This window comes from Myotis nattereri (assembly GCF_964212035.1).
Source record: "Myotis nattereri genome assembly, chromosome: 15".
In the NCBI taxonomy this organism is placed as follows: domain Eukaryota; kingdom Metazoa; phylum Chordata; class Mammalia; order Chiroptera; family Vespertilionidae; genus Myotis; species Myotis nattereri.
Genome location: NC_138090.1, coordinates 50,518,132 through 50,543,304, shown reverse-complemented (window position 1 = coordinate 50,543,304; position 25,173 = coordinate 50,518,132). Strand labels below are relative to the sequence as shown.

General features: G+C 50.2%; 1 protein-coding gene across 1 annotated transcript; it reads right to left on the bottom strand.

Annotated features, from left to right (window-relative positions):
• Positions 1–7,653: 7,653 nt before the first annotated feature.
• LOC308530256 (kallikrein-7-like) lies at positions 7,654–12,400 on the bottom strand (the record flags this gene model as incomplete). Its single annotated transcript, XM_081106799.1, has 5 exons — positions 7,654–7,803; positions 10,170–10,306; positions 11,133–11,383; positions 11,651–11,804; positions 12,280–12,400. 5 exons carry the CDS (start codon positions 12,398–12,400, stop codon positions 7,654–7,656), a joined length of 813 nt encoding a protein of 270 aa, XP_080962925.1.
• Between the last annotated feature and the right edge of the window lie 12,773 nt (positions 12,401–25,173).

Below are 25,173 nucleotides of genomic sequence, written 5' to 3'. Positions count from 1 at the left end.
GCCAAACCGGCTTCGGCTAGTAAACTTTATTGATGGTGCACGACAAGGTAGGGCTCCCTATGCTCCTTCCATTGTTCAATGGGTCTGGGATGGAAACTAGAGGTCAGGAGAGTCTCGGTGTGCAGATGAATCAATTTGGGACAAAGAGTTCCAAGTAGCTGAGCACCTCTCGCTGGGACTGGTGGGCCAGGGGGCTCTTTCTCCTGGAGGCCACGTGGACACTGTGATCCACCATCCTGTTTCTGTAACAAAGTTTATTTTTTTTAAATATATATTTTATTGACTTTTTACAGAGAGGAAGGGAGAGGGAGAGAGCATTAGAAATATCGATGAGAGAGAAACATCCATCAGCTGCCTCCTGCACACCCCCTACTGGGTATGTGCCCACAACCAAGGTACATGCCCTTGACCGGAATCGAACCTGGGACCCTTGAGTCCGAAGGCCGACGCTCTATCCACTGAGCCAAACCGGTTAGGGCACAATGTTCATTTTTATACCAGGAAATGAGCTTGACCAAATGGTCGAGGAGGACAATGAAGTTCAAAGGGAGCGTGTGTCATTGTTAAAGTCTGAAAAGACCACCTGGTCCCCAGTCTACCTTAGGATGCCCTGGAGGTTGCCTTCCAATGCTTGCTTCACCACCTTGTTGACGTCAACACATTTGCCAGTTTTGTCCAGGGGGCAGGGCAGATCTATGACCAACCCCTTGGGGATGGGGACCTGGAAGGCCATGCCAATGACCTTCCCATTCAGCTCAGGAGTGACCTTGCCCAGAGCCTTGGCAGCATCTACAGAAGGCTCTGCGCCTACAGATGAAGCTTCGGGCGGCCCCTCGGCCATCATGCCACAGCTTCCCAGAGGGGCCATCCACCGTGTTTTGGGTGGCAGTGATGGCGTGGACTGTGGTCATGAGTCCCTCTCTGATGTCAAAGTTGCCATGGGTACCCTGGGGTCCATGGATGACATGCAGCTGGTGGCAGGAGGCATTGCTGACCATCCTGAGGGGGTTGTCAGACTTCTCACGATTCACACTTATCGCCAACATGGGTGAGGAAATCTGCAGAAGCGTTAGAGATGGTGACCCCTTAGCTCTCAGCTTCAAGGGACCCTCAGTTGCCTCCAAGGTCGTGAAGACACCAGTGCATTTCACAGCATATTCAGCACCAGCAGCACCCCATTCAGTGTGGGCAGGATCTCCTTCCTGGAAGGTGGACATGGGCTTTCCACTGCCGACGAGATTTCTGCTCTCAGCCTTGACTGTGCCTTTGAATTTGCCCTGGGTTGAACCTTACTGGAACCTATAGACCGTGAGGTTGAGGTCAAGGAAGGGGTCATTGATGTAGTAACCCCCACTTTTCCAGAGTTAAAAGCAGACCTGGTGCTCAGGTGCTGACTGCGGCCCAGTCTATTTACTGTGACCTTCACCATCCTGTCTCGGAGTTGCGACTGACACCGTTCAGGAGACAAGGCAGTCTATCAAACAGGAGGAGCAGAGAGCCCACGAGAGCTTTTGGAGGAGAGATAAGTCCAATTATTCCATCACTCACTCATCCAACAAACTCATTCAACAAATATTAATTGATCACCATTCTGACCCCTCGGAACACATGATGAAGACTATAGATATAACTAATGTCCTTATGGAGTTTAAAAATCTATTACTTCGTTACCCCCATTTTCCAGATGAGGAAAGTGAGGCTGAGAGATGGGAAGGGACTTGTTCAGAGGAAAGGGACAGAGCCATGGTTTTCACGGATCTTCTTGAGCAGGTGGGTCTCCACAGCTTCCCATGGTCTCCCTAGAACTGAGAGTCAAACAAGCAGCATCCCAAATCCTGATTTTGCAGCTTCCTGATTAATCCCATCGCCTCTCTTGCTGACCCCTGATTTCTTCACTGTGAAGCAAAGCAAGGAGCTCTCTGGATTCCAAAGGGAGGACAGCAGTGGAGGTCCAGACTGTTGGGTCCAGAATGAGGAGGGAACTGGGTCCTTGATTGTGGGACTAGGGGCAGGTAGGCCTGGACTCCTGGGTCTGAGGGGACAGGGTCTTGGAGACGTGGCTTGTATGTTTTATTTGAGGAGGGGTCTTAATATTCTGTCTGTAAGGAATCGGTGGCTGTAGAACTTATACAATTCTAGTGGCCCAGTGCATGAAATTTATGCACGGGGGAGGGGAGGATGTCCCTCAGCCTGGCGTGCACCCTCTCTAATCTAGGACATCCCTCTCGCAATCCAGGACCTCTGGCTCCTAACCGCACACCTGCCTGCTTGCCTGCCTGCCTGATTGCCCCTAACCACTCTGCCTGCCGGCCTGCTCACCCCCAACTGTCCCCCCCCGACCAGCCTTCTTGCCCCCAACTGCCCTCTCCTCCTGGCCTCATTGCCCCTAACCGCCTCTGCCTTGGCCCCGCCACCATGGCTTTTTCCAGAAGGACGTCCGGAAGGTCTAATTAGCATATTACCCTTTTATTAGTATAGATGAGGAAGGTTGGATGAAAGACTCGAGAGTGCGATGAGATTAGAAGAAACATGAACAAGAATGGGACTTCCTGACTCTGACAAGCTCAGGAACGCAAAGTCACCACAAGGGGCCGTTCTGATTGTAAAAATTCCTAATTGAGTGGGTCATTGCAGGAAGTCACGTCCTACGCCCTTTATAATAGGTTAACCTTTACCTCGAGCAAGCCCTGTCCATTGTGTTTGTGCTTCTGGAATAATAGCATACTTTAAACGTCAAAATGATATATTTTTTTAAGGTCTTTCGATCAAATATGTTGATACTGGAAAGAAATGACCTCAACATGTCTCGCATCACCTCGGTAAAATGTTCGTGTGAGATGTTAACTGCCCTGCATCGCCTGTAAAAGAAACATGCATCGATCCATTTTGCTTCGTATCCAAGTGCTATCAGGGCTTTACTCTTTTTTTTTTTTAAATATATTTTATTGATTTTCCACAGAGAGGAAGGGAGAGAGATAGAGAGTCAGAAACATCGATGAGAGAGAAACATCGATCAGCTGCCTCCTGCACATCCCCCACTGGGGACGTGCCCGCAACCCAGGTACATGCCCTTGACCGGAATCGAACCTGGGACCCTTCAGTCCGCAGGCCGACGCTCTATCCACTGAGCCAAACCGGTTTCGGCCAGGGCTTTACTCTTAAAAAAAATTCAGCAAGAGGACGAGCTGACGTCATTGCCCAGAATTCCACCTCCAGACGTGTACAAAGGAGCTGAGAGGCAAGGCCAGACACCTCCAGCCAGAGTCAGTGCAACTGCCATGTTTTCCTACTTTTAAAACGTTCCAGTTGAATGTCAATTTGGGGTGGCGTGCTGGGGAGAGGTGAAGGTATTGGAGCCTCATTGGTGCCCCCAAACCCCACACATTCCTTCAACTTGTATCTGATCCAGAGGCAGGATCAAGGAAGCTGTGGGCCCACACTCCTGGGTTTTAAGGAGGAGGGGACTGCAGGCACTAACCCCCGGGTTTGGGAGAGGAGTATGTTGAAACTCAGGGTTCTGGAACTGAGGGAGGTGGGTCTTGGGGTCCAGGCTCCTGGATCTGAGACATGAGGGAGTTAAGGGTTTTGAATTCCTGGGTCTGAGGGAGGAGAAGGCTGGGAGTCCAGACATTTAAATCTGAGACAGACGCTCTTGGGGTCTAAACTCCAGGGTCTGAGAAATGAGGGGATTGGGGAGCTTGAACTCCAGGTTGGAGGAGAAAAGGGGGATGGAGGCCTGGACTCCATGGACTGAGGATTCAGGGCCTGGGCACAGGCCCACTTCTGAAGGAAAGCCTACTTCTGAAGGAAAACATGGGTGGTGGATTCTTGAAGGCTAATACTTATAGGACCAAGGGAGAAGAGGCCAGGGCCTGAAATTTTGTATCTGTTTTTTGGGGGGTGGGGTGTTGGTTGGTGCAGGGTATTGGTGGGTGCAAAATTTCTGCAATACCAGGAAAGGTGGGGTATGGGGACTAAAGGAGATTCAAGAGGGAGAAAAGATGAGGAGAGGAAGGATCTAGAAAATGTTGGCTAGAGGGGAATTCTGGGAGATAAACTGGAAAGATGATTGAGAGGGGTGAGTCCGAACCTGGGGAAGATCCAGGGCGTGAGGTGTGATTGCCCAGGGAGCCCAGGATGCCAGGTGTCTGGGACCTCCCCAGGCTCCGAGTCACAAGGGACACCTCCTTTTCTCTCCTCCCTTTCAGAGGCCACTGCCCCAAATCCTCGAGAGCAGGTGCCCATCTCTCTGGGTTTCCACCGCATCTGCCTCTCCCACCCCAGCGCCTGGAAGCTCACTTGCCACAGGCCATTGTAGGGCCTTCGTGTCCTCTTCACGTGGCCGGCCTGTCCTTCCTGAAAACCTCCCTCTCTTCTGTTGTCACTGGGGAAACGCTCAGAGCCACGCTCATCCCTTTGCACACTTATGGGGTAGGCATTTCTCTCCTTCCTCCCGTATTCCTTTCTTTCTTCTTCTTCCTCTTCTTCCTTCCTCCTCCTCCTCCTCTTCTTCCTCCTCCTCCTCCTCCTCCTCCTCCTCCTCCTTCTCCTTCTCCTCCTCCTTCTCCTCCATGCCTCCCTCCCTCTCTCTCTCTTTCTCTCCAATTTTACAAATGGCCCAGGGAATGTGAGAAACACATTACTGGACAAGTGAGGTCAAGAGGCAGGGTGAGGGTTCAAGGTCAGATACACTTTCCTTTTCTCTCCTTCTCTCTTAAGGCCTCCTTTTTCCAACCTTCGACCTTCACCAGTTCCCACCTGTATTTTTCAGTTATAAAAGTGCCTGGGCACAGAGAGGGAGATGGAAGGAAGAAGATGTGGTTTTTGGTCCATCCTCTTTACTCTGTGAATAGTTCATTTCACTCGGCAAGGGCAACAGGCATCTACACATTTGTATGTTTTTATTTTCAGTCAACGTCAGAGAGCCTGAACCTTATGGCATGGCTAACAAGTCCGTGTCACTATTTCCTGAAGACGTTTATCAGTATCCTGTCCTAAATCGGTTTACGGTTTACATAAACAATCCAATACTTTGGGACAAGTTCAGAGTTCCCACTGCTTTGCGACGACCATGTGTAGTGAATTCAAACCTTGCTTACATTTTGGGTTTACTACTATTCCTAGGTCAAAAGTGATGGGTACTTTTTTAAAATTCAACTTGCTCAACCGCCTCCAATAAAAATGTAGCCATTCACAGTTCTGGGGGAGAAGGCTGTGGTCTCACAGCATCTTTTTTTAAAATATATATATCTTATTGATTTTTTACAGAGCGTAAGGGAGAGGGATAGAGAGTTAGAAACATCGATTCAGCTGCCTCCTGCACACCCCCCACTAGGGATGTGCCTGCAACCAAGGTACATGCCCTAGACCGGAATCGAACCTGGGACCCTTCAGTCCGCAGGCCGACGCTCTACCCACTGAGCCAAACCAGTTAGGGCTGTGGTCTCATTGCATCTTTATTGGCACTGAGGGTTTTGTGCTTTGTGTTTGGCCTGCGGGTTTTTGCATATTGATTTGTTTACACACCTGGCACATTGTTGATGGTTAATATGACTTTGAAAAAATGCTAAAGGCAATGGTCAAATAATATCTGACAAAGGAGGCAAGAGCAAACAATGGAGTAAAAATAGTCTCTTCAATAATGGTGTTGGAAAATTGGACAGGTACATGCAAAAAAAATAATAAATTAGACCACCAGCTTACACCACTCACAAGAATAAACTCAAAATGGATAAAATACTTAAATGTAAGTCAGGAAACCATAAAAATCCTAGAAGAAACCATAGGCGGTAAAATCACAGACATTTCTCATAGCAATATTTTTCCCGATATATCTCCTCAGGCAAAGGAAACTAAGGAAAAAAAGAAATAAATGGGACTACATCAAACTAAAAAGCTTCTGCACAGCAAAAGAAACCATCAACAAAATGCAAAGGGAATGCACTGAATGCGAGAACATATTTGCCAACGGCACATCTGATAAGGGGTTAATTTCCAAGATATATAAGCAAGTTATACAACTCAACCCCAGGAGGACAACCAACCCAGTTGAAAAATGGACAAAGGACCTGAATAGACATTTCTCCAAAGACGATATGCAGATGACCTATAGACATGAAAAAATAATGTCACTAATCATCAGAGAGATGCTACTTAAAACCACAGTGAGATATCACCTCACACCTCCCAGAATGGCTGCCATCAATAAATCAACAAACAGCAAGTGCTGGCCAGGATGTGGAGAAAAGGGAACCTGGTGCGCTGTTGGTGGGAATGCAGACTGGGGCGGCCACTGTGGAAAACGTTATGGAGTTTCCTCAAAAAATTAAAAATGGAACTGCCTTTTCGCCAAGCAATCCCACCTCTGGGAATATATCCTGAGAATCCCAAAACACTATTCCGGAAGAATAGATACACCACTATGATCATGGCAGCATGATCCACACTAGCAAAGACCTGGAAACACCCCAAGTGCCCATCAGCAGATGAGTGGATAAAAAAGCTGTGTGCCCTAACCGGTTTGGCTCAGTGGATAGAGCACTGACTGGCCTTCGGACTGAAAGGTCCCAGGTTCGATTCCGGTCAAGGGCATGTACCTTGGTTTCAGGCACATCCCTAGTGGGGGGTGTGCAGGAGGCAGCTGGTCGATGTTTCTAGCTTTCTATCCCTCCCCTTCCTCTCTATAAAAAGCGAATGAAATCTATATTTTTTTTAAAAAAAGCTGTGGTACATTTACAGAATGGAATACTACACGGCCGTAAAAAAGAGGGGTTGATTTTATCTTTTGCAACAGCATGGATGGGCCTGGATGCTATGTGAAATAAGCCAATCAGAGAACGACAAAGACCATGTGATCTCACTTATCTTGGAATCTAATGAACAAAATAAACTGATGAGCAGACTAGAAACAGAGGCATGAACGCATGGAAGAGACTGACAGTTGTCAGAGGGGAGGGGAGTTGAAGGACTGGATGAAAACAGTTGAAGGTCTTAACAAAAAAAGTATATCCATAACACATAGACATAGCCGCGTGGAGATGGCCAGGGGGAAGAGGGGTAGGGGTACGTGGAGGTGGGCAGGGGTGGGGAATTGGACGGAAAGAGACTTTGCTTGGAGCTATGGGCTCACGATGCAGTGTGCAGATGGTGTTTTATTGAGTTGTATACTTGAAACCTGTATGGCAGCGGTTCTCAACCTGTGGGTCGCGACCCCTTTGGGGGTCGAACGACCCTTTCACAGGGGTCGCCTAAGACCATCGGAAAACACATATATAATTACATATTGTTTTTGTGATGAATCACAATGCTGTAATTATGTTCAGTTTGTAACACTGAAAAGACATCCTGCAAATCAGATATTTACATGATGATTCATAACAGTAGCAAAATTATAGTGATGAAGTGGCAATGAAAATAACTTTATGGTTGGGGGGTCACCACAACATGAGGAACTGTATTAAAGGGTCGCGGCATTAGGAAGGTTGAGAACCACTACTGTATGGTTTTGTGAACCAATGTCACCCCCAATAAATTCATTTAAAAAAAAAAAGAAAGAAAAATGCTAAAGTTCAATATGATTTTATATCATTGATGCTTTATTTCTGTGAGTTTCCTGTTCAGGGCATAGGAAGCGAGAGATGGGCATATGATCGATTAGGAATATCTTCTCATGGTGTCCTCTATCCATTGGGTGTATCTGCATATGGCCGTGAAGACAACGGGGTTCAGGGATGGAGTCGAAGGTCCCCGGGACACTAGGCCTCGCAGGGCGCCATTGCACACCAGTGGCCCCCCTGAGTCCCCCTGGACGGGAGAGAGAGAGCAGATTAGTTTTGGCTTCAGAGCAACCAGCACCGAGGTCTCCTACACCCCATGGTGATGGGGTCTTGGTCCTGCCAGAACACAGTCTTTCTCCCTGACCAATGGGAGGACACTCCTTGTCTCTGTGGACCAATGGGAGAGCAGGAATGAAGGCGGTCATGCAGAGGACCAGCCGGGTTTTCTGAAGACATTGACTTGAGCCCCAGCCAAGGGGACCAATCACAGGGACGGGGCGGGAAAGAGCTTCATCTATTTTCCATCCTCAAAGACTCTCCCCCAAGCCAGTGGGAGAGGGAGCATTGTCTCCAGGGAACCTACACACTCCCTTTCCCAGGGGTCGGGGGAAGCGAAGTCCTGGAAACCAGGGGCAGGGACAGTGGTCCATCCAGTTCACAGGGTCCAGTGCACAATGGAAATGCCGACCCCCACATTCAAAGGAATGAACTTCAAGGCAGCAAGGGGAGTGAGTGCGTTAGGGCAGGCGTGGGATGGTCCGGTGTGGGGCGGGGCTCTGTGTCCCAGAACATCTGGCACATTCATGAATCAGGCCTCACTGTGGGGCCAAGGGGAACGCCCTTACTGTTCTTTGGGACACACAGTCCTGTACCATCACCTGTGTGTGCGTGTCTGTGTGTGTGTGTGTGTGTGTGTGTGTGTGTGTGTGTGTCTGTCTGTCCGTCTCTCTCCCTCCAATCCTCATCTGAGAATGTTTGTACTGATTTTAGAGAGAGAGGAAGGGAGAGAGAGAACCATGGATGTGAGAGAAAAACATTGATCGTTTGCCTCCCATAAGTGCTCTGACTGGGATGGATGGAACCCACAACCTTTTGGTGAGCAAAAAAAAAAAAAAATGCTCAGATCAGCTGAGGTGCCCGGCCAAGGCCACACCCCTCTTTTAACACACTCCATGCCCCTGCTGCTGAAAGCTGAGAGTGCAGATGTGAGCAAAGAGGCTGGGGATGGGAGAGAAACAGAGGGGCAGAGACAAGCATAGAGGGAAGAAAGGGAAGGAGGGGGGGGGGCAGAGACGCAGAAATGTGGATGCAGAAAGAGGCGGAGATGGAGAAAACAAGAGTGACAGGCAGAACACTGGGAGAGGGAGAGGGAGGGGGGAGAGAGAGAGAGAGAGAGAGAGAGAGAGAGAGAGAGAGAGAGAGAGAAAATGAGGCTTAAAGAGAGATGAGGGGAGGTGATTCTCAGAGAGGAGGATACAGAGATGGGGAAGGGGGAACAAAGAGGAAGGGGGGCTCCTATTCCTGGAACCAGGGCCAGGTACAAAGATAACAATCAAGCTATTTGCTTGGGGGGGGGGGGGGGACGACTCAGGGTTTGCCATGAGTATTTTAATGCAATCCCTTAAATATGAAAATGCATATGAAAAAACCATGACAAACAGGTTATCCCAACTTCAGACAAACACAGGGTTCCTGCCTTGCTGTGCTGGACCAGATTAGAGCCAGAAGTGATGGGAAAATCTAGTCAAAACAGATTGCTTTTTGCTGAAATTTCTGATATTCTGTTGATCATGGATTTTGTTTAATAGATTCTACTTTTTTAAAAAAAATATACTTTATTGATTTTTTACAGAGAGGAAGGGAGAGAGATAGAGAGTCAGAAACATCGATGAGAGAGAAACATCCATCAGCTGCCTCCTGCACATCCCCCACTGGGGATGTGCCCGCAACCCAGGTACATGCCCTTGACCGGAATCGAACCTGGGACCTTGCAGTCCGCAGGCCAACGCTCTATCCACTGAGCCAAACCGGTTTCGGCCAGATTCTACTTTTAATCATTCCATTAGAATATAATTTATGTCGGTGACTGAGCGCTTGGCGTCCCCTAAAAGTTTGTGTCTGTAGCCGGTGTCTCACTCCCCATGTTTTTTTACTCCAGTTCCTCCCCTCGGACTGTGTGCCCACCCCCAGCTTCCAGGGGCTCCCACGCTGACCCGGGCAGAGGACTGAGTAGAGAGGGTCAGAAAAGTGGGGTGTGCCCGGCCAGGTGTGGCTCAGCAGTTGAGCATAGCAGTTGAGGTCACCAGTTCGATTCCTGGTCAGGACACATGCCCGAGTTGCAGGCTCAGCCCCAGGGTGGGGCATGCAGGAGGCAGCCGATCCATGATTCTCTTTCATCATTGATGTTTCTATCTCTCTCTCCCTCTCCCTTCCTCTCTGAAATCAAGAAAAATATATATTTTTTTAGAAACGAAGAAGAAATGTGAGGCGTGTGGGGGTGTGAGGGGGAACCCAGCACCAGGGTCAGCCCGTGGTGGGGATTCTGGATGGTGGGAAAGACGGGCCCTGTGCTGAGAGGAAGCAGGACCAGGGCAGGGGCGGGCTGGCTCTCACCACGTAGGCGTTGGTGTTGCTGGTGTGGGTGCCACCGCAGACCATGTAATGCCTCTTCAGGTACAGGAAGTGCCTCCGGCAGTCCTCCAGGCGGATGATGGTGACATTTGTGCACATGAGATCCGATGGATAGGTCTCTGGAGGAGGAGAGAGGGGACAGTCGGAGGCCTGGTCTGCAAGCCCGCACCTGCTAACGGGACCCTGAGAGAGGGGGACCGGAGGGGCTCAATGCCAGGGCCGTGCAAAGGACCCAGTCCTCTGACTCGAGATCAGAGGGAGGAAGGGCCTTGCGTCTGGAACTCCTGGGTCTGAAGAAGAAGAGGACGAGGGGTCGACAGTCCTGGGTTTGAGGGAGGGAGGAGGGTGCTGGGTGTCAGGGCCCTTGGTCTGAGGAATGAAGGGGGCTGGGAGGCTGGGCTCTTGTGTGTCAGATGGAGGAGGCAGCTGGGGGCCTGGAGACTTGGGTCCGCAGGCGGAGGCCCCTGGGGCCAGTACTCCTGTGTCTGAGAGAGGACGGGCTAGAACTTGGACACACCCAGGCCTCTGCAGACCCAGCTGCGGGACAGAAGCCTGTGGTCTGAGTGAGGAGGTCACTGAGATCCTGGACGCCTGCGGGGATGGGGTGGAAACCTGTGTGTGTGTGTGTGTGTGTGTGTGTGTGTGTGTGTGTGTGTGTCGTGGCTTCCGGATCGAGGGGAGGAGGCCCCAGAAGCCGGGGCTCCTGGATCTGAGGGGTGAGGGAGCCAGGACGTCTGGGCTCCGGTTCTGAGAAGGAAGGGGCTTGAAGCCTGGTGGACTGTGTCTCAGGTAGGAGGGGGGCTGGATTCCAGGTTCCTGGACATGACTTAGGACAGGGCTGGGGCTCTAGACGCCTTGGTCTCTGGGAGGAGAGACAAGAGGCCTCCTGTGTCTGAGGGAAGGGAACGCTGGAGCCGGGGCTGCGGGGCCCAGGGGTCCTCTCACCAAAGGGGCTGCCGGTGGTGCTGCCCCAGCCGGAAACCAAGCACGTGGTCCCCGGGCTCGTGCATTTGGGAGAAACGACGAGTGTCCTCACGGTGGACGACAGCGTGGCCGGGCGGCTCAGCTTCACAAGCATGATGTCATGCACCTTCTTGGCGCCGTCAAACTGGGGGTAGACGAAGGACTCCGTGGCCCTGATCACCTGGGCGTTGGGGTCATTCAACACATCGCTGCCCATTTGCACGTTGTAGGCACTGCGACCACAGAGAGACCCGCGGTGACTGGGGGTGGGGGGGTGGGGGTGGGGGCAGCCCTAGGGAAGACAGGGACACACAGAGAGAGGTAGAGAGGGACCCGACGTAAAAGGGGGACAGAGACCCAGAGTATGGTGGTGGTGGGGGCGGGGGGAGAGACACCGGGAGAGGGGCAGGGGCCCAGGAAGAGGGGGAGACACAGACCGAGAGAGAAGCAGGAACAGACGCAGAAGGAGAGACGCGATCCCCGGGCTCCCGGGCACCTACAGTTGGCGGCAGTGGCCCACGGTGAGCACCCACTGTGCGTGGATCAGCACCCCTGTGCACTGCGTGTCCCTGCCGCGCATCAGGGCCACCTGCCAGGGGTGGGAGCCTCTTGAGCACGGCGCTCCATTAACAATCCTTTCCCCGTTGCCGTGGGCTGGATGGAGACAAGAAGGAAGCGTGGGGAGCAGGCCTCAGGGGAAGGCTGAGGCCTCAGGGGATGGATGCCCAGAGACAGTGATGGAGACAGACAGACAGACAGACAGAGAGGCGTGGAGAAGGGCAGAGGCAGACACGGAGCCCAGGGCAGACACAGCTGCAGATGGAGATGGAGAGAGACGGAGGGAACCTGCTCAGAAGCCCAGGGCAGCAGCTGGTCTGGAGGCCACCCCAGCTTCTGATGAGACAGACACTGAGGGCGGGAAGCAGCCTGGAGGGCACCCAGAGCCCAGGAGTCAGGAGGGAGCAGGAAGAAAGGGGCACAGCCCCCAAGGGCTGTGTCTCCGTGGGAGGAGGCTGCTGCAGGGAAGGGTCCTGACTCAGGGGCTCCTTGGAGAGAGGGGGCCTGGAGAGGGGAGGTGGGGGACTGTGAGACCCAGGGGCAGGGGCAGGACTCCCAGGCTGGTCCTCACCTGCTTGTCCAGCAGATCCCAGGGCGAAGGACAGCAGTAGGAGCAGCAGGAGCTGGAGCAGGGGACCTGCCATGTGTCCTGTCTGAGCCCCTGTGGCTGCCCCGCAGAGAAAGGGTCTCATCTGCTGGGGCTGGAAAAATGGAGTTCAGGAAGCAGGACGGGGAGCACCCACTGCTCATGGGTCAGCACACCTGGTCCTTAACCCCTTCCCTCCTCAAACCCAGGCTTCCCAGTCTGTGCCCACGTCCTCCCTCAGACCAGGAGCGCAGTGCAAAAAAAGTCCCCTTCCTCACACTCAGATGTCCAGGCCCCACACCCCCTTGCACTTGGAACCCCGGGGGTTCTCGCTTTCCATCCCTCCACATCCATAACTCAGCATCTCAAATTCCTTTTAGGCAGAAAGATAAAAAAAATAATAATAATTCCTGACCTCCAGCCCCTCACCTATATGTGACTACCAGGAGTTCTGGCTCCTCCTCCTCCCTCTGTAGGAGCAGGAGTCAGCTGCCCACCCAGGCTCACCTGCCCCGCCCCACCGGGGGCTCCTCCTCACCTGCAGACTCCTCCTCACCTGCAGACTCCTCCTCACCTGCAGACTCCTCCTCACCTGCAGACTCCTCCTCACCTGCAGCTGGGCTCGGGCTGTGGTGGGAGCTGAGCCAACCGTGTCCACTTTTGTGCAGGCTGGCTCTTTTATAACACACCAGTCCCCTGTCCCCTCCCCGCACCCTGCCCCCACCGGCAGGGTCCTAGCGCGCAGGTGCACTCACCTCAGAGACACCCTACCCGCATCTGTTCTTATCTAAAACGCCTCAAGCAGCTAAAGCAACAGGCCCACACTCTACCTCCCCCTGCCCTACTGCAGCCACACTCTACCTCCACTGTGACTGCTCGCCAGCCTTCTACCTCTACCCGCATCACTTGGCCCGAATTCTACACCCGTCCTCACCAACCAGGACAGGTAAAGGCAAGTCCAGGGTTGGCCCAGCACCTTCTAGCTCCACCATTCCTAGTGGCAGCTACCAGGTGTGGGCCCTGAGGGGCAGGAGCCAGAGTCAAGGACCTGCACAGCTCAGAATTGGAATTCACCCTGGGGTGACTTCTGTGGTCCATTTTCTTGCCTTCACCCCAACCCCCCTCCTAGGGTTGGCCTGGACCCTACACTCTCACTCTAAGCAGCCAGTGGGAAGATTTCCAGGCTGAATCCTAGACGTGTCTTTGAGTCTGAACCAAAAAACCAACCCTTACATGAGGGTATGAATTAAAAAGGGAAGGTTTTTCCCAACTTCACTCAGGAAATGCTTACTGTTAACTCTAACTCTTCTGTCTCATATTACACATAGATTTCTACACATACTGTGTATTTGTAACAAACAATGACCTTAGTAAGTATTCTCTTATGTTAAATTTTATTTACTCAATCATATATCCTGAACATTGTCCTCTGGCTTACAGTTGCATTATTTCTTCTTTATTGATAATGTTGTGTAATACTTCACACTAGGGCACCGTTAGGATTCATGTGATTTATTTCACATTGACGTACATTTGAGGAGTTGTCCTTATAATACAATTTCTCGGTACAATCATCTTTGCTCGTTGCATTCATTCAAGAAGGACGCAGTGAGCATTGGCGCTGAGCAAGAAACTATTCTGGCCCTTGAGGACCCAGCATCCACAAAAGAGAAAAACTGTTTCCCACAGAGGGTCTTGTTCCAATGGGTGGAACAAGTAGAAAAATAAGAACTTAAGCCCTAGCCAGTTTGGCTCAGTGGATAGAACATTGGCCTGCAGACTGAAGGGTCCCAGGTTTGATTCTGGTCAAAGACACATGCCTGGGTTGCGGGACATGCTGGAGGCAGCCAGTCAGTGATTCTCTCATCATTGATGTTTCTACCTCTCTATCCCTCTCCCTTCCTCTCTGAAATCAATACAAATATTTTTTTAAAATATATTTTATTGATTTTTTTACAGAGAGGAAGGGAGAGAGATAGAGAGTTAGAAACATCGATGGGAGAGAAACATCGATCAGCCGCCTCCTGCACATCTCCCACTGGGGATGTGCCCGCAGCCCAGGTACATGCCCTTGACCGGAATCGAACCTGGGACCCCTCAGTCCGCAGGCCGACGCTCCATCCACTGAGCCAAACCGGTTTCGGCCAATAAAAATATTTTTAAAAAAAAAAAGAAAAATAAGAACTTGAAGTAACTAGCTTGTCAGGTGGCAGTACGTGCTGTGGAGGACAGCAAGAGGAGGAGGGATAGAGAGTGATTGGGTCTCTCCCCCTGAAGCTACAGTGCTAGGTGAGGCCATTACAAGACTCCAGGTGAAGAGGGATCTGAACAAGATCTTGAAGGATGTGGTGGATCCATCATGTAGCTACTTGGGAGCCGGGAGTGAGTCCCCGACAGAGTGAACACATAGGTGAGATGTTATGAGGCACCCCAGGATGCCCTAGGGCAGCTGTGGGCCCACGGGCCAGATCCGGTCCATTTGAAATGAATAAAACTAAAAAAAAAAAAAAAAAGACCGTACCCTTTTTTATGTAATGATGTTTACTTTGAATTTATATTAGTTCACACAAACACTCCATCCATGCTTTTGTTCCGGCCCTCCGGTCCAGTTTAAGAACCCATTGTGGCCCTCGAGTCAAAAAGTTTGCCCACCCCTGCCCTAGGGGAAGCTGTTTTGACTGGAGCGGAATGAGCCAAAGAGAGAAGGGGTCACCTGGGGTCAGAGACAACACGGGACTCAGACCACACAAGGATTGAGGACCAAGGGAGGAGGTTGGTTTGGTTTTACTTTGAGCGAGATGGGAACCATTGTCGGATTATTACCAAACACCCAACTTCTTCTTTTTTTTTTTTTAAATATATTTTATTGATTTTTCACAGAGAGGAAGGGAAAGAGATAGAGAGCTAGAAACATCAATGAGAGAGAAACATCGATCAGCTGCCTCCTGCACATCTCCCACTGGGGATATGCGCGCAACCCAGGTACATGCCCTTGACCGGAATCGAACCCTGGACCTTTCAGTCCGCAGGTCAACGCTCTATCCACTGAGCCAAACCGGTTTCGGCTCCAACTTCTTCTAATAGTGGAGTTGACACTCCCCATCCCCACTTCTAAATCAGTCCCCAAAATATGACTCATTCACCACCTGAGCCCAGCCCTGACCTCTAACCCAATTCTACCCCTGGCCCATAATTGGTCTCATAATAGACATTGTTGTTGCCTACCCAAACATTCACTCCTTCTGCCATTGATTTAGTTGGGATAGCCTGCTGTCCTCCTGTGACCACAAATGAGCTTTTTAAAAATATGTATATTTTTTTATTGATTTTTTTACAGAGAGGAAGGGAGAAGGAGAAGGATAGAGAGTTAGAAACATCGATGAGAGAGAAACATCAATTCAGTTGCTTCCTGCACACTCCCTACTGGGGATGTGCCCACAACCAAGGTACATGCCCATGACCGGAATCGAACCTGGGACCCTTCAGTCTGCAGGCCGACGCTCTATCTGCTGAGCCAAACCCGTCAAGGCCACAAATGGGCTTTACTGCACCAAGCATGGGAGCCCATGTCTGCGGTTCAGGGATTGTTTAGAAATGGACGTGTGGTGCAGTTCTGGCCAAAGAAGAGTGAAGGGAAGACCACAGGGTTACTTCTGGAAACAGCTCTCTTCTTTCCAAAGCGAGACACGAGAAGCGTTCTCCTTCTCTCTGTTAGTGTCCCTCATGGGTGTAAATTCTGGAAGTGAGGCAGCCTCCTGGAACCATGGAGAGAAGTGGCCATTAGACAAGTTCAAGGGTTGTTCAAGGGTTCAGGGTTCAAGTCAAGAGTCACGATCAAGTTGCTTGATGTGAGAGCTGGAGCTTGAGTTGACATGCCCTATGGTTCTATTAGACAAAGCCATAGCCCTGTAGATGGACAAACAGAGAGATGGAGATAGGGTCTTTGATGAGTTGCTGAGCTGGTGAATTAACACTCCATGGAGCCCCTTCATCTCCTATCATGTTCAGCTTTCCCTCTGGTTTGGAGGTTTTTTTAACAATATTTTTTTATTGATTTCAGAGAGGAGGGAGAGGTAGAGAAAATAGAAACCATGATGAGAGAGAATCATTGATCGGCTGCCTCCTGCAGGCCCCCCACTGGGGATTGAGCCCACAACCCAGGCATGTGCCCTGACTGGGAAACCAACTGTGACCTCCTGGTTCATAGGTCGATGTTCAACCACGGAGCCACACTGGGCGAGCTGGTAGGGAGGGTTTTTGTTGTTGTTGTTGTTGTTGTTGTTCCTACAACCAAACTCTTTCTTATTTGGGGCTCCATGTTTACTCAAAGTCTCAGGTAAGATGCCAAATCCAATCCCAAACTATGAATGTAACTTTAATGCAAATTAGAATCCCTATGTGGAATCCAAATTAACCAACAAAGCCAACCCGACCTCCAGTGGTACCTCTTCCTCCAGCCCTTTTCCGACAACCTCTTTCAGACCCAATCATTTATACACTTAGAAAATACATATACAGACGAGCTATACACCAGGCTGGGCTAGGTGCTGAGGCTATAGTGGTGCTCAATCCTGGACACAAAGAATGCCTTCCTTCAAGGAACTAACAGCCAAGTGTAAAAGGAAAGACAATCACATCACTGATATGCACATGTAAATGTATAACTTGAACGTGTGCTCTGAAGTAACTGTGCAAAGGATTGTGAAAGCACTTCTGGGGGTGGGCAGGAGGGTTGAACCAGGAAGTCACAAATAGTGAGTGTGGGTAGAACAATAAGCATAAACTACAAAAAATGTGAAGAATTTGCAGGGCGTCATGTAGGGAAAAGAGCAGGCGCAAAGGTCTGAGATGGAGGGAGAGTAAGGGCGGAGCTCAGAGAACAGAGGTCAAGGGACCCAGAGAATGAAGGACCTTTGGGTCGTGGTGAGTTGAACTGTATGTTGTGGGCGATGATGAACAGCTAGGACTTTGTTCAGAGGAGCCACGTGTACGATTGGTCTTTTCAAAATGTCAATCTGGCTGCTCTGTGAAGGAAGGTAAGAAGTAGATGTGGAGTCAGAAAGGGGCCATTGCTATTTCACAAATGAGAGATGATGGTGACTAAGGTAAGGCCATTGGGGAGAGGGAGATGGTAATAAGGAGATGAATTCAGGATGCGTGCAGGAGGGAAAGTCAACAGGCCACGGCAATGTTTTGAACGGAAGTTGTGGTGAGGAAGACGGCGATGATAGGGCTTCAAAGTCTCTTGCTTGGTGGACACGGCACCATTCAATGAGAAGACATGGCCAGATCTGATCAAGAGCTCATGGGAGGGTGAGAAACACCGCAGTCCCTGGTTTCAACCATACTCCCAAGTGTAGTCTTGACTTAGAAACAACTCTCAACTCCAATTTTTACACAAGCCCAGGGTCTTAACCTGCTACCTCAATGGTACTTAATCCTAACCCTCAGTATTTCTTTATCCTTGGCCGAGTCCAATTTATACCGCAACATGGCACCTACTTCCTGACCGAGCTACTCCTGACTCCAGATGTCAACTCAAGCTCCAGCTCTCACATCAAGCAACTTGATCGTGACTCTTGACTTGAACCCTGAACCCTTGAACATAAGTCAAGCTCAACCTTGACCCAAACACTAGGTGTCACCATTGTGTCAATTCCAAACCTGATCTCAGGCACAACTCGGACCTTCGTCGGCATTCCTCATGTTCCAGGAAGTCTACTTGGACATCCTTCTAGTACAGAGGTTCTCAACCTGTGGGTCGCGACCCCTTTGGGGCTTGAACGACCCTTTCACAGGGGTCACCTAAGACCATCGGAAAACACATATATAATGACCTATTGTTTTGTGATGAATCACTATGCTTTCATTATGTTCAATTTGTAACAATGAAATTGGGGGTCACCACAACATGAGGAACTGTATTAAAGGGTCGCGGCATTAGGAAGGTGGAGAACCACTGTTCTAGTAGAATCATCTCCCATTTACATTTGACACCAATCCTAACTCTTTGACCCAAATTCCAGGCCTATTCTCATGGCGAACCCAATTTCTAACTGACATCTCAACATCATTTTTATGCCCAACTCTTACCCCCCAACCATTCATCACCTCTCTATGCGACCTTCACAAAACTCTAACACAAAGTCTACAAACTAAAACATTCTAACGTTGATCCTATACTGACTAAATAAAGCCAAGCTAAGTTCCCAGACCTACCTCTGAAGACCTTCCTAGCCTCTTAGGTGAACCAATCCCTTCTGTGCTTCAGCCAGTTTGAATGGGGCTCTGACAAGAAGAACTTGATCCCCAGTAGGGGGCATGCAGGAGGCAGCCAATCAATGATTCCCTCTCATCATTGATGTTTCTATCTCTCTCTCCCTCTCCCTTCCTCTCTGAAATCAATAAAAATATATATTTAAAAAAAAAAAAAAAGAATGCCATTGAAGAGGGCCTGGGACCGAGGCTGGTCTGACCTAAAATGAGAGTCAGACAGGCGGGGACCTGAATCCTGGCTCTGGGGCCCCCTCGTGAATCACACTGCCTCTCTGAGGTGAACCCCAATTTCTTCACTGTGAAGCCAGGTGAGGGGCTACCTGGACTCCCAAGTCCCAGAAAGAGTGTGTTGATGAATGCCCAGACTTTTTTCCAAAATGAGGAGAAGCTGGGTTCTTGACTATGGTCCTGGGACCAGAACCACCTGGGTCTGGACTCCTGGGTCTGAGGGGGCAGGGGTCTGGGAGGCCTGGCTTCTACCTGTTTTATGGGAGCAGGTGTCTTAACCGTCTTTGTGCTGGGAATCCATTGCTGCTGAATTCTACAAGGAGAAGAGCGGGGAAAGAAGGCGACCCAAACATTTTCAAGTGCGAGATAAGACGAGGAGAAATGTGAACAAGAATGGCACTACCCGGTAAGACAAACTTAGTAACTAAAAATAATTACCCGGGATGTTTGGATCGTTAAAAATTTCCCAACTGAGTGGGTCATGGCGGGAAGCCACAGCCCCAGCCCTGTATGGTCAGTTAACTTCACCTCGAGGGAACCCTGTCCATTGTTCTTGTGCATCAGGAGTAATTATGTATTTTCTCTGTCAGGTGATTGCTCACTTTTCCACACCTGCAGGAGCAAGTACCCAGATACTGGGGGGAAATGGCCCAGGCCCTCAACCCCCTCCACCATCAGACCAACCACTATTTTTTAAAAAATATATTTTATCGATTTTTTACAGAGAGGAAGGGAGAGTAATAGAGAGTTAGAAACATCAATGAGAGAGAAACATCGATCAGCTGCCTCCTGCACACCTCCCACTGGGGATGTGCCCGAAACCAAGGTGCATGCCCCTGACCGGAATCGAACCCGGGACCCTCCAGTCCGCAGGCCGACACTCTATCCACCCAGCCAAACCGGTCAGGGCCTAAGCTGTTTCTCATCTCTGCCCGTGTCTTTCCATCCTGAGTGGATCTCATTCTAAACTCTGTTGACCTGGAGGAAACATAACAGCTCCAAAGAGACCCCGTTAAGCAAACCCAGCAGAAACAAAGGCCCCCTTTCGCCTGGCGTCTTGATTTTAATCCCAAGGGAGAACTCTGATTGGTCCAGCTCTCGAACAGAGCCCACCCCTTGAATCAATCATTATTTCTAGGGGAGAGGCCGTGCTCTTTAATTTTTTAAATATTTTTTTAATTGATGTTAGGGAGAGATGAAGGGAGAGGTGGGGAGGGATAGAAACATCCATGAGAGAGAAACATCGATCTGCGGGGGATGGAGCCACAACCTGGACATGGGCCCTAACCGGGAATCGAACCAGTGACCTCTTGGTGTCTGGGTTGATGCTCCACCACTGAGCCACACCAGCCGGGCAAGAGAAGCAGTGCTCTTGTTAGCTTAGCCTGGGTCATGCATCCACCCCAATGGATGGGAGGGCTTGGAGGAGTATAATTCACACTTTCACCAAAAAGATATGAGGGGGCAGCTTTCCGAGAAGTGGGGAGATGTTTTTAAAGTAGGAGGAAGTACGTCCAGGAAGTCAGAAACAATTGGCCTTCAGGTCCCGGGTGCCAAATCTAAAGGGTCCAGGATCAGTGTTGAGGCTCCCCCAGGGCATGGCACAGCTGGCAGGACAGGCCGATGCCAGTTTTCAGGTGTGATCCTGAGCTAGAAGATGAGTCATTGGGCAAAGTTCAGAGCACAGGCCTAAGGCCGAGGGTGGCATGGGTCAGCGCGTTTGGATGGCATTTAAGAACAGTTCATGGACATGGCAGGGCTGGGGTTTGGGACTCTCACTAACACGGCATTGAAACCAGAAGTCTGCCCAGCCCACGTGGCTCCGTGATCGACCTATGAACCAGGAGGTCACAGTTCAATTCCCAACCAGGGCAGGTGCCTGGGTTGCCGGCTGGATCCCCAGTGTGGGGCACGCAGGCAGAAGCCGGTCAATGATTGTCTCTCATCCCTCCTATCTCTCTCTTCCTCTCCTTCTTTTCCGAAATCAATAAAACTATTTTTTAAAATAAATAAATAAATAAATAAGAAATTGAGTCCAGGGCATGTGTTGCCTATCGCCACCCAGTCAAAAGCAGAGACAGGGATTGGATTATAAATGTGTGTTTAATATCAGACGTATGGGAAGATGATGGGTAAAAATCCTAACATCCCCCTCCCCCCTAAGCTTGCTAGGAGGGAGCTTAAGGTAGGGAGGGAGTGCAAGGGGTTTCTGGTGGTTTGTGGTCCTGGAATTTGAGTCCCTGGGGGCGGTTCTTGGGTCATGATGAATGTCTTCATCACTGGTGCCTGGAAAGGGATGGTCAGCGTTCCGAAACCGGCCAGGCGGGGATCGGGTGTGTGTCATTGGTGATTCTGTACCTGATCGATAGGTCTCCGCATGCCTGGTGGCCAGGCGTGTGAGTTCAGGGCTGGGTTAAGCGTCTCTTTGTTCTTGCCCGGTCAACTGAGAACGGCAGCAAAATCTGGGCGAAAACATAAGGCTAAACATACACGTTGGTTAGTCAGTTACATATTCTGTTAGTAAAAGGGTTCGGGGAAAGGACGGAGAAAGGAAGGGAACAGGAGGGGGGAAAAAACATCATATTTTTATTCTACCCTCGCATCCCTTTTGGCATCATCCATAGACTCATGTGGTTCTTGTTTTCGGCCGAATGAGACTCTGAGAGTGTGGGAGGGTTTCCCCGGGGAAATTTCTTTCGCAGAAAATGGGCTGTGATACGATGAACGGTCCCCAACGTTCACAGGCTGGCCCTTCTGACTCCTGAGCAGAATGACTTTGCTCAAGTCACCTCCCCTTTTTAAAACCTCCGCGTTCTCATCTACACAAACGAGGAAGACAATGATACTGGCACTTACGTGAGGAATAGTGACGGGGTCCAGCAAGTGACTGACACACCACCCAGAACGCGCAGCAAGAAATCGAAGCTGCTTTATTCTCTGGATCAGTGGTCGGCAAACTGCCGCTCGCGAGCCACCTGCGGCTCTTTGGCCCCTTGAGTGTGGCTCTTCCTAAGCCTTAGGAGTACCCTAGTTAAGTTCATCACAATGTATCTACCTATATAGTTTAGGTTTAAAAAATTTGGCTCTCAAAAGAAAATTCCAATCGTGGTACTGTTGATATTTGACTCTCTTGACTCATGAGTTTGCCAACCACAACTTTCAAGTGTGCGTGGGTGGTTCCGTTGTATAATTCTTGCCTGCCACCCATTTCTCTTTCATCATGTTTATTTAATCCTTCCATTTGCCTTGAGAAGTAGGTCTGGGAAACTTAGCTTGGATTTACGTAGTCAGTGTAGGGACAACGTTAGTATGTTGTTCGTTCGTAGACGTTACGTTAGCGTTTCTGTGAAAGATAGAGTCATAGAGGTGATGAAGGGTTGGGGGGTAAGAGTTGGGCATGAAAACAATGTTGAGGTTTCAGGTAGAAATTCGGTTTGGAATGAAAATAGATCTTGGATTGGGGCCAGAGTGTTAGGATTGGAGTCAGATGTAAATGTGAGATGGGTTTACGAGGAGGAAGGTGGCATGGACTTCCTGGAATATGAAGGGGGGGAGGGGAGGGAGTGATGCAAAACTAACGTCCAAGGTGTGCCTGAGGTCGGGCTTTTGGAATTCAGGATGTAGTGACACCTGGTGTTGGGGTCAAGGTGGAGCTTGACTTCTGTTCAGGGATCCAAGGTTCCCAGTCAAGAGTCATGACCAAGTTTGCTTGATGTGAGCGATGGAGCTTGAGTTAAGTAGGTGCCACGCTGAGGTCTGAATTGGACTTGGTCAAGGATAAAGAAGTACTGAGGGATAGGATTGGGTACCATTGGGGTTGCAGGTAAAGACACGGGCTTGTGTAAAGTTTGGAGTTAGGAGCTGTGTCAAGTGAAGACTGGATTTGGAATTATGGTTGAAATCAGGGACTGCAATGTTTCTCACCCTCTCATGAGCTCATGATCGGATCTGACCATGCCTTCTCGTTGAATAGCACCGTGTCCATCAAGCAGGAGACCTTGAAGCCCCAACATCTCCATCTCCCTCACCACAACTTCCATTCAATCCATCGCGGTGGCCTCTTGATTTTCCCTCCTAAATACACCTTGAATCCATCCCCTTATTGCCATCTCCATCTCCCCAATGGCCTTATCTTAGTCACCATCATCTCTCGTTTGGAATATAGCAATGGCCCCTTCATGATTGTACATCCACTCTGAATATTTTTCATAGAGCAGCCAGATCGAGATTTTGAAAATACAAATGTTTTATGTCACTCCCCTGAACAAAGTCCAAGTGATTCATCATCGTCCATAAAGTCCAACTCACCAGGACCCACAAGGTCCTTCACTCTCTGAGTTCCATCCATGGTCGCCTTCTACCCCAGGACCTTTGCACCTGCTGTTTTCCCTACCTGATGCCCTGCAAGTTCTTTACATTTTTTTTTTTTTTTTTAGTTTATGCTTATTGTTCCTCCCTCTCTCGCTATTTGTTGCTTCTTGGTTCAAAATCCCCCTGAAAGTGCTTTCAGAATCCTTTGCGCATTTACTTCAGAGCACACATTAAAGTTGTAAATTTACATTTGCATATCAGTGATTTGATTATTTTGCTTTTACATTTGGCTGCATTTTGAAGGAAGGGACTCTGTGTGTCCTGACTTGAGCACCACTGAATCCTCAGCACCAATCCCAGCCTGGTATATAGTTGGTGCTCAATATGGATTTCATAGGTACATAAAGGATTGGGTCTGAGAGGAAGTCTGGAGAATGAGCTACGCCTGGGACTAGGATTGGGTTTATTGGTTAATTTGGATTCCACGTGGAGGCTCTAGTTAGGATTAGATTTACATTCATGGTTTCTGATTGGATTTGGGATGTAAGGTGAAATTTGGACTCGACCTTGAGGTCTCAGTATGGAAGAGTTTGGCTGTGGGAGCCAAAATAAAAGAAAAAAGAAATCTTTAAATCGGGAAGGAAGCCTGAACAATGACATAAAATGAAGGGGCTCCACGGAGCATTAATTCTCTACTTCAACCCCCTCACGGGATACTCAGAGTTAGGATGTGGGGTCTAGGCCACCCCTGAGAGGCACAAGAGTGAGAAAAAATGATCCTAGACGCTCTAGCCGGTTTGGCTCAGTGGATTGAGCGTTGGCCTGCAGACCAGCGGGTCCCGGGTTTGATTCCGGTCAAGGGCACGTACCTAGGTTGCAGGCTCCTCCCTGGCCTGGGCCCTGGTCGAGGCACGTGCAGGAGGCAAACAATTGATGTCTTTCTCTCACATCGATGTTTCTCTCTGACATCCTCTCTCTCTTCCACTCCCTCTAAAAAGATCAATGGAGAAATATCCTTGGGTGAGGATAAATAAATAAATAAGTAAGGAAAAAAGAAAAATGATCCCAGAGGAGGACCCGGGACAAAATCCATTCCCTGAGCTGTGCAGGTCCTTGATGCCTGCTCCTGCCCCTCAGCACCAGCACCAGTCCCTCCCTTGGCACCTGCCACCAGGAACAGTGGCGCTAGAATGTGCTGGGGCCAGACCCCTGGGTACTGTCCCACCCCGTCCTTGAGGGGTGTGAGGGGCGGCCATGCGGGCCTATGGCTTTAGCTGCCTCCCGGATTCTAGAAGAGCAAGTGCAGGGAGAAGTGTCCCAGAATTCCAGGGACACTAATTGCACTTGAATTCCAGGTCCCTGGGGGTTGGGGCGGGGCAAGTGAGCTATAAGAGGGCCACGCTGCACAGGGCTGGACGCGGCTGACTTCCCACCCGCTCTGGAGGCCCCTGCAGGTGAGAAAAGTTGCTTCTGTGGGGAGGCAGGTGTGTCTGGATGGAGGTGGGTCCGAGGCCTGCACCTTCGGTTCTGAGAAGGAGGGGCTTGAGGTCTGGACTCTTTAGTCTTTAACCTAAAACGAAATTGTGATAAGGAATTGCGGGGGGGGCAGGGGGGTGGGGCGGGAATAGGAAGCCAGATTTCTGGGTTCAGAGTGAAAGGGAGTCTTGGGCCTGGACTTCTGAGTCTGAGGAAGGATGGGTTTGAGGAACTGGACTAGAGCTCCTGGGTCTGAGGGAGGAGGTGGGTGCAGACTGGGGCTCCTGGGTCTGAGGGAGGAGGTGGGTGCAGACTGGGGCTCCTGGGTCTGAGGGAGAAGCTGGGTGCAGATTAGGGCTCCTGGGTCTGAGGGAGGAGGTGAGGGGAGACTGGGGCTCCTGGGTCTGAGGGAGGAGGTGGGTGGAGACTGAGGCTCCTGGGTCTGAGGGTGGAAGTGGGGGCTCCTGGGTCTGAGCAAAGAGAAGGGACCTGGAGACCAGGAGTCCTGCTTCCTGAACTCTCTGTCTTTCCAGCCCCAGCACAGAAGGCCCCTCCTCCGTGGCAGCCACAGGGGCTCAGACAGGACAC